General features: G+C 33.1%; 4 protein-coding genes across 12 annotated transcripts; 1 reads left to right on the top strand and 3 right to left on the bottom strand.

Moving 5' to 3' along the window:
* Window positions 1-194: 194 nt before the first annotated feature.
* LOC128883384 (uncharacterized) lies at window positions 195-4,672 on the bottom strand. 5 transcript variants are annotated; one of them, XM_054135670.1, is made up of 8 exons: window positions 3,334-4,672; window positions 3,226-3,279; window positions 1,688-2,641; window positions 1,410-1,640; window positions 1,070-1,339; window positions 535-1,012; window positions 376-416; window positions 195-318 (listed from the first exon to the last, which is right to left on the bottom strand). In XM_054135670.1, exons 1-7 carry the CDS (start codon window positions 4,293-4,295, stop codon window positions 396-398), a joined length of 2,970 nt encoding a protein of 989 aa, XP_053991645.1. In that variant the 5' UTR covers window positions 4,296-4,672; the 3' UTR covers window positions 195-318; window positions 376-395. The 5 variants fall into 5 exon arrangements, with proteins under 5 accessions (XP_053991645.1, XP_053991644.1, XP_053991643.1 ...); XM_054135669.1 differs by having other exon boundaries at window positions 235-416; XM_054135668.1 differs by having other exon boundaries at window positions 247-479.
* A 172-nt stretch (window positions 4,673-4,844) lies between these two features.
* LOC128883385 (N-lysine methyltransferase SMYD2-like) lies at window positions 4,845-6,887 on the bottom strand. Of its 5 annotated transcripts, none has more exons than XM_054135676.1 (3): window positions 6,442-6,887; window positions 5,922-6,377; window positions 4,845-5,793 (listed from the first exon to the last, which is right to left on the bottom strand). In XM_054135676.1, the coding sequence occupies exons 1-3, from the start codon at window positions 6,736-6,738 to the stop codon at window positions 5,728-5,730; spliced, it is 819 nt and encodes a 272-aa protein (XP_053991651.1). In that variant the 5' UTR covers window positions 6,739-6,887; the 3' UTR covers window positions 4,845-5,727. The 5 variants fall into 5 exon arrangements, with proteins under 5 accessions (XP_053991651.1, XP_053991650.1, XP_053991648.1 ...); XM_054135675.1 differs by having other exon boundaries at window positions 4,846-5,793; window positions 5,865-6,377; XM_054135673.1 differs by having other exon boundaries at window positions 4,865-5,864.
* Window positions 6,888-6,980: 93 nt separating this feature from the next.
* Window positions 6,981-8,337, top strand: LOC128883386 (uncharacterized). Its single transcript, XM_054135678.1, has 7 exons — window positions 6,981-7,127; window positions 7,260-7,315; window positions 7,374-7,480; window positions 7,538-7,659; window positions 7,710-7,819; window positions 7,880-7,940; window positions 8,007-8,337. Exons 1-7 carry the CDS (start codon window positions 7,050-7,052, stop codon window positions 8,205-8,207), a joined length of 735 nt encoding a protein of 244 aa, XP_053991653.1. The 5' UTR covers window positions 6,981-7,049; the 3' UTR covers window positions 8,208-8,337.
* LOC128883585 (uncharacterized) lies at window positions 8,287-16,872 on the bottom strand. The gene is made up of 20 exons (XM_054136111.1): window positions 16,449-16,872; window positions 16,076-16,365; window positions 15,215-16,014; window positions 14,890-15,139; window positions 13,054-14,820; window positions 12,963-12,998; window positions 12,857-12,900; window positions 12,541-12,768; window positions 12,329-12,489; window positions 12,007-12,277; window positions 11,697-11,951; window positions 11,473-11,640; window positions 10,644-11,417; window positions 10,419-10,583; window positions 10,183-10,335; window positions 10,033-10,123; window positions 9,839-9,961; window positions 9,265-9,752; window positions 8,488-9,215; window positions 8,287-8,421 (listed from the first exon to the last, which is right to left on the bottom strand). Exons 1-19 carry the CDS (start codon window positions 16,619-16,621, stop codon window positions 9,141-9,143), a joined length of 6,312 nt encoding a protein of 2,103 aa, XP_053992086.1. The 5' UTR covers window positions 16,622-16,872; the 3' UTR covers window positions 8,287-8,421; window positions 8,488-9,140.
* Between the last annotated feature and the right edge of the window lie 58 nt (window positions 16,873-16,930).

The following is a 16,930-nucleotide window of genomic DNA, read 5'->3' as shown; positions in this document are numbered from 1 at the left end:
TTGAAACAAAAGTCTGATGTCACAGGTAGATACTTTTGCAAATGAACACTTTACTTCGGTACATTCATGTATTGTTTTTTTTTTAAAGGAACTAAAATTGTAAAAATATTTTCAACATTACCATATTAAATAAATTAGTTTTTATTATCATGTTGTATATTTTTTTTTAATTAAAGCATTTTCGTGTAAATAGTTGTCAATTTTTTTTAATTATAACAAAATTAGCGGTTTATCGAAACTTGAAAACACTGATGATTATAGTGACCATGCTTCCAGCACCTTTGTATTATGTTCTTCCTTAGTTTTAGAAAAGTTGAACTTAAAAAAAAAAAATTGTAATTTAATTTTTCTTTTTTTTTGAAGACTGCGTTTTACCTTTGTTTACAAAATTTTGCTTACACTTGAATATTTTTTTTCTGAAAAAATTATAATGATACTAGAAAATAAAAGTCTAAATACTACTTGCAGAATAATTTTTTCTACAATAAAAAACTGTTTTTTTTAAGATTCTTCAACATGAAGGGTATTACATGCCTGTGAATCAGAAGATAATAATTGACGTTTTGGCAATATTTCTGGTGAATTTGTTACAGCAGTTGTTGAATAAGTATCTTTAAACCAACAACGATTATGTGACAATAAATTTCGTGGCATAGAATAGTGATGAGGATAATCTCTTGAAGATGCATTGTTTCTTTTTCGTTTATCCCATTTACGATGATTAGTGGGTTGTCGAAATTTCGAGCGAGGCGTATTAAAAGTTTTTTTGAAGTATTTTGTTTCAAAAGGAGACCAAACGGGTTTTAGTGTGACTGGGTGTTTGTCGACTTGCATTATTGTTTCAGATTCCTCTGGTGTTAATGGTAAATTTAAACGCTTTTTTAATCGAACCGACTCAATATTGTCATACGTAAGACAAATATGTTCGTTAGCAGACCAAACTTCGGCTCCTGCTGATAGGTTTGACAAAACCAAATGCTGGCGACGTTGCGGTGTCGAGTGAATTTGTGACCTACGTTTTCAAAAATAATTAAAATAAAAAAACAATTTATTATGCTTTTTAACATACTTTGCGTTCATATCAAACGTTGCTGTGTGATTCTCCTTTGAAAAAATCGATTGTTTTTTTAAAGCATTTACTAAACGATCATTGATCGTTTCATTTTGTAGAGCAATAAGCTGCCAATGATCTAACCATGGTTTCATAGGAGGTGAATTATTATATTTTTCTAAAAGAGGGAAAGCTGGAAACCAATTTTCAGGAATACGTTTCCACGTGCTTTCACATGCATGAAGCCAAAGAGCATGAACATATTGAACACTTTGACCTCTTTCTTGCCTAAAAAAAAAATTATAAAACGTAAATTTAAGAAAAATAATAAAGAATACATAAAAGCGTTGTGACTCACCGAACACGATCAATTGTTTGTGTTGCACGCATAGCAATGATATGTGTCAAGTCAGGTACAGGTGAGTCCACAACTTGTGCGCCCAATTTCACAAGGCGACGACGATGCACGGGACCATTATCTTGCCATCCGTATTCAGGATGGCTCGTCTTCGATTTATACATTCCGACCGTTTGCGCAACCACACCTTGCAATATTGATTGTCTTGTGTGATTTAAAATTTGTGGAACACTAAAAAACATTCTTTTTTTATTAACAAGGCAACATTACGCACATACCTGACAGTGTTACAAGTCAGAGGGTTTGATTTCTGACGATTATATTCAAGAGCAACACTAACAATTAAATGTCTAAGTTCATCTAATTGCGTATCGTAATCTATAAGCGCCTGATCTACTTGACTTAATTTCATTGCGAGACGCATATTTTCAGTAACGGAATCTTGTGATACACCAAAATGAGCTGCAATTTTAGACGAATTTGGTTGGAATAATGTTTCGTTTGGAGTAAATGGCGAAATTTCCATAATTCGAGATGCTGACAAATCATTATTTTCAGTCTTAGGAATTGTTCCAGTGCTATCCGATGTACCGCAACTTTGTATATGTTTTTCATCAAGTGTAATGACATCGTCATCTTCATAATTATCTGTTTCATCCAAATTCTGTGGAACAGTAAGCTGTGACTTTTTCAATAAAGGATTATCAAGAAAAGGTGATGTTGTTTCTTCTTCATTATTATTCGTTGCTAAAAAATAAACGTCACTTTCATCACTTAATTGGCATTCTTTTGTTTTCAAACTTTGATCAATTACTGTTGCATCGTTTTCCTGTAGGGGTGAAAAAGACAATGAATTATATGAAGCACACGTTTGTTGCACACAACTTTTTGAACTCTCTTGTATAGGTAGATGGGTCTCCATGCAATTCGCTTCATTATCATTTTCTTGTGTTTTAGTTAACACTGATGCATGTGTTGTTAATCTATTTGTTTGTGAATGTTGATAGTTTTTTTTTTCTAACGAATCCAAACCAACGGACGTAGTATTACAAGGAATCGAATCTTTTTCATCACCATGACAATATTTTTCTATTAAAACATTTTTCCTAGCATCTAAATAGTCGTACACGCCACATTTAATGATATTTGGATGATACATTGTATCCCAAACATCTTTACGATCATCTAAGATGAGTAAACTTGCTATATCTAAATCGTCTACACGAAACAACCTACAAAAAAACAAAACAAAGAAAAAAAAAAAACATGAGTCTCTTAGTGAGTCACTTTGGATTCTATTTTAGCTACCAAACATTCAATTCATTATCTAATATATTTAATTTTCAATTTAAAAACCTTTTATATTTTCATAAGATAATTATTTTTAAATTCATGCTCAAGACGCCTAAAGGAGCATTGTTAGAATAAAATTAATTAAGACTACCACTTTTCTTTTTCTCGAAACGAAGAATTCACATACAACTAAAATATCCTTTCTATCGTTGTCTTTCTCTAATCAAAAAAACAATAGATTTCATTGTCTATTGCTTTTTAAATTTTGTGACTGTGTGAATTATTTTCGAACACTCTCTAATATATAGTAAAACATTTCCAATAGAAATGAAAATGTAAGTGAATATATGATAGTGTAAGAAACATTTTTACAGAACTTTTTTTTTTTCTTTCATATTTTTTTTCTTCATGTAACTCCCGACTTTTGTAAAATGTTTTCTTTTCTACTAACAATTTTTTCTTTTGAATAAACCAAGAACTCAATAAAGCATCACAATCAAGGCTATTTCTATGAAAAAAATACCTGCCCATATTTTTTTTATGATCCTTTGTTGTTTCATCTTCACGTGAAGCCACCCTAATGAAACATAAAAGTATCTTATGAAAAGAACAAGTTTTTTTCTTAAATTACCTTCCTTGAAACAATGAATAATCAGGGTCTAAAATAGAAACAATAACATCAGCATATTCATGAGTTGCATTGGTATGAATTCCCATATCACAATAGAGAGATAGCTCTTTAAGAAAACGACGAACGCCTGGTCGAAATTTCACATGATATAATTGATTAAAAAAACTCGATAAACGAAAAGTATAAAGTTCTGAATCGTTTTCTGGAGATTGGAAATCATGTAAAGGTATATCAATATTACATAATTTTGAGAGCGAACAAGCATGAAGTAATGTATTATCTAAATCCAAAACCAATTTCAATTTATGTTTCACAGGAGCTAAAGTTTCACACATTGCACTCTTTTCATGTTTTATTTGAGATGAATTTGCCGTGACACTTGGTTTCGCTTCATTTAAGCTGTTAGGCACCTCAGTACTCTTTTCCCAGGGATTCGTCAAAACAGGCTCCACTCGGGTGCTCGTACTACCACGACTTTCACTACTCTCAAATGTTGTATCGCTCTCCTCAGAAATCTCCTCGAAATCCATTAAAGAGTCTTCTACAAGGCTTGATGTTTCTTTGGAACTGGTTTCATTTAAGTAGAATCTGGGTAAACTATTTTTTTTATTAAAAGAAGACGTCATTGTATTTGCATCACTTGAAAGAAAAGGAGGAGGAGGGGGTGGAGGTGGTAGATCATAAGCCCCTTGTTTATAGTTGCGACCAAAAGAACTACGATTAACCATCACTTTACCATTTTTAAAAAATCTTTTTGTCAATGTGTCTTCAATGCCCGTTTCATTCGGTATACACGAAGCAATAGAAAACGCCTGCTTGACTTGATGTTGAACTAGGCTCGGAGAATTCTTTTCCGATAAACCTTTTGTTATCTCCTTAATGTACGCCTCAACAAATCGGCATGGTGAAAAAAACCCATTTTCATCTAAAAGATTAGGTGAATAATAACTCATTGGAATCATTATAAACAAAAATGCGGATTACTTTTTAAATTATCATACTTAAGACAAAAAAAAAAGTTAATACATTTCCTAGTTATAACATAATGCCCTTAACGTTCGAACAAAAAATGCTTGTAAAATTTTACTTAATAATTTGATTCAAAAAAGAAAACAGATTATAGCACCTTCTTCATCTTTTTTTCAAGTGGACCAAAAGACACTTCTTTTGTTCTTACTGATTTCTTTGGCATTAATTCTCAGACCTGATCCTTTTTTTTTTTACATGCTGTTTCTGTTCAACTGAATATGTGACAAGTTTTTCTACTTAAGCATTTACAAGGACAAAAATATTTGGTATTTTTCGCAACAAAAACCATTCTTCGTCTACAGACAACAACACACGTCAGAAAAAAACTTGAAAAAAGAAAAGAAGTATGTTAATTTTTATACATGCAGATAAAAAGTTCTTTTCTAATTGATGCAGTGTGTGTGTTGTGCTGTGCTGTGTGTGTGTGTTCGTCCCAAATATGCGCGCGCATACACGGACATGTGCGTGTTTTTTATTACGGGATTTCACAGTGTCAAAAAATTGACTTAATTCGGGAAAAACTACGTAAGTTAGTCCTGTTGTTCACTGGACGACAGACGCGTCAAACTCTTACACAAAAGTTATATCTCGTAAACAAAAAGGTGCCATGTTGTCTTTTCGAGTTTGAAACGGGACAACGCTGCGTTTTAAATCTCAAAAAGTTTTCAGTGTACTGCCATGTCTTGAATAACACTTTTGTAATGTAATGTTGGATAAAGAAAAACTAGTATCTTTCCTTGTCGTCGTCATAATCAACATAACGATAATACTAAGTTATGGTCAACTCCATAGCAAATTTTTAAACAATCGTAGGTTTTGTTGAGTAAAGATTTCGCTAAAACAGTATTTCCTGTTTCTAAATATAACTCATACATTGAATAGTAATGTAAACCCAGTAAAGGATGATGTGGACAATTTTGATACACAATCGTTAAAAAGGTAGTCATTTGTTCTCCTAAATGAATGGCTAAGGAATAGTTTTTTTGTTCCAAAGCTAAGGAAAATACTTCACAGCGTTTGGAATATAAGTCTAAATTGAATGGATGTAAAACATGCTCTAATACAAAAAGTTCATCTTTATACAAATAGTTGCCTTGCTGTTCGGAATATTCAAGAAAACATTTGTTTACTGTGGAAACCCAATCAATGACTGTTTCGAAAGGTAGAACATCCATTTTTTGAGGGGATTTCAATTGATCAATTATTCGAGCAAGAATTTTTTTTCTGTCACGCTGCATGTATGGTGCTACTGTTGCTAAAGGATTATACATTGAATAAATATCAGGAAGTTGCCTTCCCCATCGATCCCCACGAAGAGCTTCATCAAGGGTAGACACTTTGGAATTCCTCAAATTTATGGGATTTTCACAAACGTTGCAAGAACAAAAAAATCCATAAAGTGCAAGAAGCATTTGACGTCTTTCTTTTGTACTGAAAACAATATCAATGTAAGGTATTAACAATTCGTCATCTGATTTTAATTCTTGGACACAACGACACACCTTTTCAACAAACCAAAATTGTCCATTGGACAGGACGTTCTTTAAAGAAAGATTTACCTGAGTTTTTGTAATAGGATCAAAAGTATAAATACAGTTAGGACGACAACTATGATTTAGTAGGCTTCCTACTGCATAAACGCCAGCTCCAATACAAACCATACGATCATCGGTGATAGAAAAATTATTACATTGAAACATATTCAACCAAACATACAGTTCCTCTTTTGATGTTACCAAAGAGCCTAAAAGTTGCGTGGCCATTAAAGCTTCAACCACTTTAGGATCCTTTTGCAACTCTTGCGTTACACACATCGATTCCACGTAATTCCAATGCGTTACAAGACATTCTGAATCTGCCTTAGAAAGTGTTTCTTGTAATGAAATCAAAGGAATTGTTTCTTTATCTACACGTAACCTTCTTAAAGTACGCGCAACAAGAAGAAAATCCGTAATGTCTTCGTCCACAACATTGCATCTTCTACATTGACACAGAAACGATGTAAGATTTTTACACTACACTCGTAAACAACAAGAAAGAAACCAATGAATGTTTTTTCAAATGAAAAACAAACAATACTTCATTTTTGTGATTGACCCAGTCTTGTTTTTGACATTCAACTGTACAATAAAAAACACACTGGCATCCTAAACAGCGTTTTAACTTTTTTTTACTATATTGAAAACAATTGAAACAATGCGTTGCCCAATGTTGATAATTTAAAACAAATGCATATGGAGACGATTTAAATATAACACTTCCTGCTGGAATTGAGTCTAAACTTTTCACGTACAATCCTCTGCCTTTAAGTACAGTATTCTTTAAATATATTTTGTATCGTTGTTTTGTTTGTAATTTTGTATGACTCGAATTCATGTTTAATTTCTACCAAAATTTTCATTTACTACTTTTGTTCACCCGACTTAATGGTCCTAAAACGTATGGTTCCTGTACTCGATTTCTATTGTATTATTTTCATTTATTACGAAACCAGTTACAACCTGCATAATTATTTTAATAGCTTTCATTACACTGTCAATTTTTCTTTTTGTATTGACATGAACAAATATTTGTGTACCTTATTCAATACATAGACTAACTTGCATGTAAAAAAAAAGAAATATTTTAAACGTCTCTGTACTAACATTAAAAATTTTTTTATTAAAGTACAATTTTCTTCAATAATAATGCACGCTTCAGATTATCCATTAATTCAATCGTTTGTTGATTTTTCCAATACTACAACAGATGATTCTTCTATTTTGGTAATAATTTTATTTTTACGAAGTAATTGTATACATAGATTCAATGTTTCACAATTTTAAAAAATTAAATATTTTATACAGACTTAATTTTTTTAGAGTGTTGCAGAAAACCTAACACGTTTTTTACTTTAGGTTTCAACTGACGATAAATTAAATGAAGTCATTTGTAGTAACGTTTCAAGTTTTAGGTATATATTACTTTTTTTTTTCATGTGTCCATCCATTTTAATGTGATTGAAACGGTAGATCTCTTAATCAAGAGTTCATTTGGTGTGAAGCTCTTGAAGGATGGGTTAAAGCACAAAAACCAACGATTGCTAATTTTAGTGCAACTCCACAATTTAAAGCTTCAGGTACGAAGACTATAAACCATTCCAAATTATTGAAACCCTTATTTTGGTAAACTGTAGATGATGGGTTCTTGAAAGCTGTTGCCAACATCGCTTGTACGGAGATGGAAGATTGTCATCTTACTGTGAACCAGTTAAAAAAACTTGAAGCGGGTCTTGACGTTACTTATTTATCTACTATGGTTTCCAAAAAAAAAATTATTTTCTCATAGTACAATCCTTCCAATTATAGGTACCAGGAGGACAATTTATAGCTTTAAGAATTCTTTTTTTTTTTCAAAAAGGTCGCATTTCGTTTTTACGAAAAAATCACAGCTTTAACGCTAAAATGTGTGAATTAATGTAAGCTTCCTCAAAATATTTTTTGCTAAAGGAAAAAATAATATCTTGAATTTACTTTAGATCTTTTGATACAACTGAAAATGCTTTGGATAATATTATGGAAAGTCATTTGGAGCTAAAGGTAGTCATACAAGAGACAATTTGAAAATATTCATGTGTTCTTTCGTCAACATTATGTGGAATCTAGGCAAGTTTTCTTCAAAATAAACCTGTTATATGGCTTCAATTTTCTTCAACCGTTTTAAAATTTTTAAAGAGGTTACAAAAATTTATTATTCTTGTTTTCAATGATTCTTTTGAATTAAAAGTCATTGAGAAAGTCACTGAAATGATTTTATCAACATCCTTTTTAAAATTTTTAAAAAGTCAAAAAAAGAAAAAGCTTTAAGTTGATAGAAACCTAGTCTTGTTTTTCTTTAACGGCAATGCATCAATTTTTATTTTTATACTTTTCCGACTTATTCTTCAGATTGAATTCGGCAATATAACATTTATTTTTTTTTGTTTTTTAAGTATTATTTGACAGTATTAGTAAAAACGGGGTCGGTTCCAGATTTTATTTGTATTCGCGACATTAAGTTTAAAAATTGTTTTCTAGATAACTTAAAATGAAAACATATTAGTAAAAACTCAAAAATGTTGTTTAATATTCATAAACTTATTCTTACTTGTATGAAACGTTTTGTTTTCTTACAACACACACTCGAACAGACCTCGAAAAACGCGGTGACTAAAGAGTCTTGTCAATTTACTAACATTGTGTAAAATACAGGCAATTCCACTATTACTCTATTGTAAAAAAGAATTAACCATGGTAAAAATCGGAGACAAGGTGGTTCAAATTTTCACTTCATATTAAAAAATGTTTTAAATTTTTTTTTTATTTGAAATACTAAAAGTATTAGAAGTCATATGTTTATTTACGAGTTTATAGTAAAAAACTCATGTTTAAACGGCATACGTATTCTTTTTTAAAAAAACAATAAGTACCTTTGTAGTGTGTACCAAGTCTACTTCAATCTTTGTTGAATACTTTTTGGGGCTTTGAGAGTGAGATTGCTAGAGAGGTTTCTCAAAATTATCAGTACTACTACACACAGGTATATTTATATTAGTACTACCCCAAAAATATGCGAAACCGTATATTTTTTTTTTCTTCTACCAAGACTTAAAATACCAAAACCAAACTTATCAATTATGAAAAACTTGCTGAAATTGATCGAATTCCGTCAAAAAAAAAAAAATTTGTAATCTTAACAGTTATTTATGTTTCATTAACAATTGTTATTAAGCCTTTTTGATTTAAATTTTACGATAAACGTTACTGGGATTTTTTACGGCCTCTTGTAGATCCACGTGCAGAACCCCGTACGCCTCTTATTCCTCGAGTTACTTTCTAAAGCAAAAAAACGTTTTTTCTTGTATTCTACTATAAAGCAACTAACTGGTTCGCGCACGATTAGTGTCCCATCGATACAAGCTGATTCATCCATAGTACCGTCCTTAAGGCTTAATTTTCTTTTCCGTCGTGGTTTTCTCTCAGTTGCAAAGCCTAGATTACTTTGAAGACTACTACGAGTAATCCCCGTTTGACGTCTTCTTCGACCACGTCGTTCACCTGAGCCACGGCGATTGAATTTAGGCTTCAAATCCTCATCATCATCATCTTCATCCATCATAGAAGTTATATCACTTAAAAAATCTTCTAAACCTGCACCGTCATCTTCACTATCACTATAATTATTATAAAATTGTCTTGATTCTTTTGCAATTGTTGAATCATGTTGCAACACGTCAATTCCTTTCTTTTTAGACCTAATAGATGAACCTCCTAAAGAAGAGGATAGTGTATCATCGGGAGAAGCTATGTCACTTTTGGTTGAATCCGCATGACTTTTTTCGCAACCATCATTATCCTGTAGCGCACGTCTCACTACAAGTCATTGTTAAATTTTTGTTTTGAAAAGTTTTAACAGCTAAAATTTTTAGTTTTTAACTCTCTCTATTTAACTTGCTTACTTCGACGTGCAGTGCGTTGTTTATCGCGTTTCTCGACTGCCATTAGCCAATAAAGCTCCTCATCACTTGTGCCCCGGTAAGCAGAACCTAACCCTCTATATCCATCTTCCATACGGCTTACTCCTAAAAAAAACCAACAAAAAGAAAACATTAGAGTTTTGGCTTCCGACAACAACATTTAAAAATCCACGTACGGGCAGAACGTCTTAAACCTGGCGTGAGGCCCTTAGCATTGCTATGATTTGTTACAGAACTTGTTTCATTACTATTCTCTTTACGTGATCCCTGTTTAAATGGATTTTACCTCAATAATAACTGTATGCAACATGTTTCTTATAACGTACTCCATCAATGTTGCTAACTTCCTGTAAGGTTTCTAAATTTGAGTTAACACGCGCAAGCCACTGTTCTGCTATTTGCCGCTGACTCGTACTAAACGTTGTAAGATTTGTTAGTTGAACAAGAGCTTCTATAACGGGTTCCGGATCATCTTCAGCCTATAAAGTGTACAAATACAGTAACCAATATAATCCGTAAACAATGTGTTTTAAAATAGTTTCGTTCAACTATTGCTTCTTACCGCTATACCTTCAACTGCAGCTTGTAAATCATTCATAAACTCTTCCATTGAAGCATCATCGACAGTTGCAGACCCATCATTCAAACGTGCTAGCAACCTTCGTGAGGATGAATCATTTAAAACTTTTTTCCAAAAATCCGGATCATCGAAACTTAAATCAGACGCCTTTTATTAAAAAAGACAAAAAAAATTAAAAAAAAAGTTTGAAAATTTTTTTTTATTGACCTTATCTGATTTGAAGGAGGTTTTAGAAAAAGTTGATCGCATTCCTGTTAATTGATAACGCACAAGTCGTGAGTTTCGACTTAAAATTTCCTCTATGTTATTTTCTTGAAATTCACGAGCCGCTTTTCCATTGCCTTCTAATAAATAAAATGCCCCATTTTTCAATAATTCCTCAACTTCTTCTTTTGAGGGAACTTTAGACCCAGAAATACCACTTATTTTATCATCTCCATTGATATTAGTGTTTTTATCCAATCGTAATTTTGAATCAAACGCCCCACATTGAAAAACCGCTGTGTTTAAACCTAATTTTTTCGAAGCACGATCAAACATGTCAGCTTCATAGGTTCTAGCTGTAACTAAACGGTACACCTTAACTTCTCTTTCTTGACCAATGCGATGTGCTCTAGCTGTCGCTTGTATATCATTTTGAGGGTTCCAATCGGAATCAAAAATAATAACAGTATCTGCAGATGTTAAATTAATACCTAATCCCCCAGCTCGTGTAGATAATAAAAAAATGAAACGCTCAGCAGTGGCATCATTAAAACGAGCTATGGCACCAGATCGATCCACACCTTTTACTTGCCCATCGAGTCGTTCGAATTTCCAACCTTTGTACATAATGAATTCTTGAATAATGGATAATGTATGCTGAAATTGAGAAAAAATTAAAACTTTATGGCCTTCCGCCTTTAATTTGGGTAATAATTTATCCAACAAGACCAATTTCCCACTACTTTCAGTAAGTTTTTTAAATTTCTCTTGCTCCGTCTTTTAATAAAAAATAATTTTTCAATAAATCATTACTCGACACGGTTTTACATACTTTGCAAGATGCATACTCCCGTTGTTCGACTCCATGAATCATAAAAGGATGATTACAACATTTGCGTAGTTCCATATCAACGTTTCTTAAATTGGGCACACGTTGTCCTTTTTTTACATTTTTAAATAAAAAATTCTTATTTCTCTCAAATATTGCTTTATAATAAGCCTACAAGAAACAGTAAATGAAATGAATGTATTTAAATCAGCTTAATGTGTTGTTACTTTTTGAAGGATAGTCAATTCAACGTCAATGATGGTTTCTTCTAACGGAGGAATCGAATCTGCTACATCTTCTTTAACACGTCGCAATAAATGAGGTCGTAGCAATTCCGTAAGTTTTGTGACTTGTTCATTTGTTTGAAGGTTCCCGAATTCCATTTTAAAAGCCTCGACATCACAAAACCGAACCGGTTCAATATAATTTAAAAGAGGCCACAATTCTTCAGTGTTATTTTGAACTGGAGTTCCTGTTAACAGCTAAGCAAACAAAAAAACATGAGCTGGTTGTTAACATAAATTATTTTTCAATAACCAATGTATGACGACAAGCAATTTGACGTAAAAGTTGCAATGTTTTCGATAATCGATTTTTTAATTTGTGAGCCTCATCCAGAATGACGAATTGCCAAGGAATTGTTATAAGGAGTTCGGCATCTGAAGCGAAGATTTCGTACGATGTTAACAACAAATGAAATTTATAATGAGATGTTGGAACAATTTGTGCTGTTGTAACAGATCCCGAAACTTTAGGTCGTGTTGAATCATCGACTGGAACCGAATTGATTTGAACCATATAATGATACCTACAAAGTGAAAAAAAAAAGTAATGTCGCACGTACTTCAACAAATAATACCATTCAACTCGACGAAGAGCGTCACGCCCAACCCGACCATTTTCATCATAATAAAGAATCACATTTAAATCAGTCCAATCTTCTGCAGTATTTCTCCAATGCTCTAACGTACTTAAAGGTGCGATAACTAAAAATGGTCCACGCATGCGTTCTTTTGTATACTAAGACACGGTAGTGAAAGACACATTGTTATTCAAATCAATTGAACATACCAAATGCCACAAAAACGCCATAGATTGAACTGTTTTACCCAAACCTAAATCGTCTGCTAAAATACCATTATTTCCACTTGACCATAAGTCCAGCATCCAATTCAATCCATCCAATTGATAATCAAATAATTTTCGATTCCCCTTATAAGCTGAAGAGACAAGATAGCGTCTGGAAACACCTGGGGGCGGAGGTTTAGGTCTTTTCATACGACTATATTGTTCAGCATACTAAACAAAAAGAGAAGAAATCACATTCTTGACGTTATTGTTTGACAAGCACTTTTTTTTTGTTGAATACTATCATTTATAAACATACAATGGACTGAGCTGCAAAAGAAGCTGGTCGACTACGATCAAGAGCTAACGAAACAGTTTATCATAAAAAAAATTGTCTTTTGAGCTGCAACTTATTATAAACTTACGTGGAGGTGTTTTTTTCTCTTCTTTACGAATAGTTTCTTGAAAACAAAACAAATTGTAGCAAATAACTCACAATTGAAAAACAAGAATTACCATCTTTTTCCTTAACAGAAGTTGCTAAATCGACCACATTTGTTGTTATTAAAGGGTCTTCTTTAGATGTTTCGTCAGAAGAAACTTTTTGCAAAGTCATTTCTTCTTTACAATTAGAGTCATTAGGTATCTCATCTTTTTTTATCAAAGGTAGTGACATTTTTTCACCTTCAACCAAGGACTCGGTATTTACATTGAGTGTCTCTAGTTGCTCGGTTACAGATTGGCTTGCGTTCTCGGAAGCTTCCGTACTTTTGACCTCAGTCGTTACTGCTGACTCTTTGTAAACATCTGTTTTTTCATTAGACTCTTTACTTTTATTAGTAGGTTCTTCAAGATTTTCTTGATTATCATCATTCTCAAGTTTTTCTTTTGTCTCTACTTGTACGTTGTTCAACATGGTATGCATCAAGTCGCCATCAACGTTATCGTGTTGTTGTTGATTTAAGGAAAAGTTTTGTATTGGTGGAAGTACCTCCTCACTAGAAAAGGATTCAGCCATGGTTGGTTGAGTTTGTTCTTCTGTATATCCTTCACAAGAATGGCGCAGTTGAGGACTGGAAAAACTCTTTTCATACTGTTTGAAATGACTCAGTGTATCAAATGGTTGAAACCGTCGCATTTTTTTTTTATAAAAATAATTAGAAAAGGCTTTTTCATAGGAAGATGACACACTTGTATGTTTTGTCCATAAAGTTGGTTTGAATTTCAGTAAATTTTTATCAGTTTTTACTGCTGTAGGAATCGTATATCCTTCACACATTTCAGATGAAGTAAAATAATGAGTCCCATTGGATGGTTGCTTTATTGCAGATATATCCGAAGGTGTGCAAGGACGTTGAGATGTATTCATATTAGGTGAAGAAGGAGGTATAGGTGCATCTGGTATATACGGCATTTGGTTTAGTTTTTGCTGAGTAGCAGGCGGCTGAACCGTACGCGATTGATTGTTCATAAACTGATGATGCATAAAGGCTGGAGTAGGGAAAGCAACCTGAGGAACAATTTGCTGATGTGGAGGTAAAGTGTGTGGCATTTGCATCATTGGAGGATGATTTGGCATAACAAACGGACGTCCTCGTATGGATTCCTGAACTGAAGAAGAAACTGGTACCATATTAAGGTTTTGTCTAGGAACATTATACAACTGAGGTGTTGAATAATGAGCATAATTAGAAGCAGTATTGGTTGATGGATATTGTGTATATGTATTAGCATTTCCTGTTGATTGGTTCATATCTAACAAAGGCGAAGGCATGGTATAATTTTCTTGTGAATTACACACCATGGGTTGGGGGACAAAGTTGGTTGGAGTTGGTGGTGTATTAACTGGAAGTCTGGCTATAGGACCTAAAGACGAAGGAACAAAACGAGGAAATCGACACGCTAACATTGCTGCATATGCAGGAAATAATGTTGGATCATTATAATTTGGAGTTGATAATGGATTTTGCATAAAAGAATTCGGGTCTAAAAACGATGAAGGAACCAGATTCGCTGCTGCACCAACAGCACTCAAATTAGAATATCCTGTTAAATTTTGTGCTTCAGTAAAACGATTCATATCTAACAAAGGAGTTGCAGCACGCCGTAACATTGCTTGTTGATTTTGTTCTTCGTGATCCGCAGCAGCACTCGCGGCAGCCGCTGCTGTCATGGCAACACCATTACCAGAAAAAACCCGAGGGTAAGAGTATTGTTGTCGTAAGTGTTCACGAGCACCATTTGTTGTATACGACCAACGCTCCTTAGACATCGTTTGTGATCCTATAAAAAGTCAGTACATTACCAAGTGAAACGACATTTTAGAAAAGAAAAAAACAAACGCAAAAGTACCCGCACAAGAAAGCGTTGGAAGTGATTGAATAGGCATCGCCATCGAACCACAAAGATATTCACGTGCTGCTCTACAATGCATAAGAGTTTCTTGAAGCATCTTCCTCTGTAAGTCTAATTCCCAATATCCTGGACCTTTACTACTCACAACATAATCCGGAACGCGTACGTAACGATGGTATTGTGCAATTTTTATTTTTTCAGAAATGTCACAAGGAAATTCCCAAGACATTTCCGTATAGGAACGATTCTAAAAGAGAAGACAAAGCACAAATAGATAATTTTTTTTTGTATAAATGCAAGATGGCAAAGAAAAATTGGCTACCTTCCATTTAACAAGGTATAAAATAGTTCGCTCTGTATTTTTCAGTTGTTTATAAAATGAAATATGTTGAATAGCATTTTGTAAAGTTAAAATTGGATCATTTGATTCTATATAAGGCAAATCTTTTTCTTTTGTAACAGTCTCCGCCTCATCTTGATTTGCCCGAGATAAACAAGCCCATTCATGATATAACTTATCAAATAATGCCTCCAAGTAACGACAACAAATTGCGATTTCAGTTCGCGGAGAATTATATTGTAAACAGTTTGAAAAAATCTTTTTAACATCCGCCCAAAATTCTTGGGGAGACGCATAACGACGTAAATATAATTTGGTCTGTACAGTTATAAAATCCATAGGTGATTTCACAATATCATAATATCCTGGAGCTCCATCTTTTTCTTCATCTACTGGACGTAAAAATGGTATACCATAACACCTATGATCCCTTGAACAACAAACTAGAGCATCCACGATTTTCAAACAATACACGGTCCACTCATGCCTCGTCACATCAGCAGCTTTTGTAGGATACAAAGCTCGGAAAGGATCGGAACAATCAACTATACGTTCCGGAACACTTCTAACAAGTTCTGCCTCTGGTATTTCAATACCTGCTTCATTTTTACGAATAAAATTATTATATCGGGTACGTAAAGGGCGATCGGATGCTATGAGAGATTGAACCGTATCTTCATCCAACCATTCACAATGATTAAATGATATATTATGATATTTTACTAGATAATCATATTTCACATTCTTTTTTTGACATGAACCACCGGAATCATACGGTGAACCTTTTGAAAAGAATTTTAATATAAACGAATAAACATAATTGGCATACAAAACCATTCTTACTATTGGTTTCGGGCTGTGTAGTGTCATCGTTATTTACAGACTCTAGGGTATTAGACAAAGACAATTCCAAACTATTTTGTCGCAAATCCGTCTTTGAGGTTTCTTGTTCTGGCACATGCTCATCATTTGTTTCTTTACTTTTTTGTATACGACGCATTAAAAATTTTTCTACAACATTTTTTAAAACTATTGGAAGATTTTCTAGAGAGACATCTTCTTTTTTGTCTTCTTCTTCATCTTCTTCTTCATCCAGAAACTCATCAAAATCAACATCTCCGTCATGATAGACTCTAAAAAGCAAAAAGATCAGTAAAACATTTATTACTTTGGAACGAAAAAAATAAACAGAACAAAATTGAGAAAAAAAGCTTACAAATTTCGTTTATTACTTCGCGGTCTTAGTTTAGACGAAACAAAGTTAGAGCAAGTTGAATCCGCGCTTCTCTTATACCGTCTACTACCAGAATAAGATGCATCGACATCAGAATAGGCACCAGAAGAATCATCAGATAATTCGGATGCATGAGATCGAATCCACCTCCCCATCAATTAACGAATGTAATGAGAAACAAAATATTAATTGTTTTTCACGGTATCCAAAAAAAATGAATCTAAAAAATCAAAAAAAGCTGATCATCATTCACTCAATATTGGAATACATGTTGAACCGAACAAGTTTTTGTTTAATAGTGACCTCACAAGAACGTTTCATACCTTTAGTACATAATCAATTGTAAAAAGATACTTTATTACTTTTCATAAAAAACATTTCAAATTCAAAAAGTATCTAAATTAGAAATTTTATACTCTACACCTTTTTTTTTATTGAAAAAGAATAGTCATGTTCTGGTCACA

Source organism: Hylaeus volcanicus, unplaced genomic scaffold (genome assembly GCF_026283585.1).
Source record: "Hylaeus volcanicus isolate JK05 unplaced genomic scaffold, UHH_iyHylVolc1.0_haploid 12221, whole genome shotgun sequence".
NCBI classification, from domain to species: domain Eukaryota; kingdom Metazoa; phylum Arthropoda; class Insecta; order Hymenoptera; family Colletidae; genus Hylaeus; species Hylaeus volcanicus.
The sequence above is the reverse complement of the archived record's forward strand: the minus strand, read 5'-3'. Positions and strand labels throughout refer to the sequence as shown.

Coding starts and splice junctions, on each gene's coding strand:
- LOC128883384 (XM_054135666.1), bottom strand. CDS start 4,295: ATGATTCCAATGAGTTATTATTCACCTAATCTTTTAGATGAAAATGGG. Junction 3,280..3,333: donor TATTCATTGTTTCAAGGAAG/GTAATTTAAGAA, acceptor ATGTTTCATTAG/GGTGGCTTCACGTGAAGATG. Junction 1,641..1,687: donor CTGACTTGTAACACTGTCAG/GTATGTGCGTAA, acceptor AATGTTTTTTAG/TGTTCCACAAATTTTAAATC.
- LOC128883385 (XM_054135672.1), bottom strand. CDS start 6,738: ATGAATTCGAGTCATACAAAATTACAAACAAAACAACGATACAAAATA. Junction 6,378..6,441: donor GGGTCAATCACAAAAATGAA/GTATTGTTTGTT, acceptor TTACGAGTGTAG/TGTAAAAATCTTACATCGTT.
- LOC128883386 (XM_054135678.1), top strand. CDS start 7,050: ATGCACGCTTCAGATTATCCATTAATTCAATCGTTTGTTGATTTTTCC. Junction 7,481..7,537: donor TCCACAATTTAAAGCTTCAG/GTACGAAGACTA, acceptor GGTAAACTGTAG/ATGATGGGTTCTTGAAAGCT. Junction 7,820..7,879: donor GCTAAAATGTGTGAATTAAT/GTAAGCTTCCTC, acceptor AATTTACTTTAG/ATCTTTTGATACAACTGAAA.
- LOC128883585 (XM_054136111.1), bottom strand. CDS start 16,621: ATGGGGAGGTGGATTCGATCTCATGCATCCGAATTATCTGATGATTCT. Junction 11,952..12,006: donor TTGCTTGTCGTCATACATTG/GTTATTGAAAAA, acceptor TTGTTTGCTTAG/CTGTTAACAGGAACTCCAGT. Junction 11,418..11,472: donor GGGAGTATGCATCTTGCAAA/GTATGTAAAACC, acceptor TTTTATTAAAAG/ACGGAGCAAGAGAAATTTAA.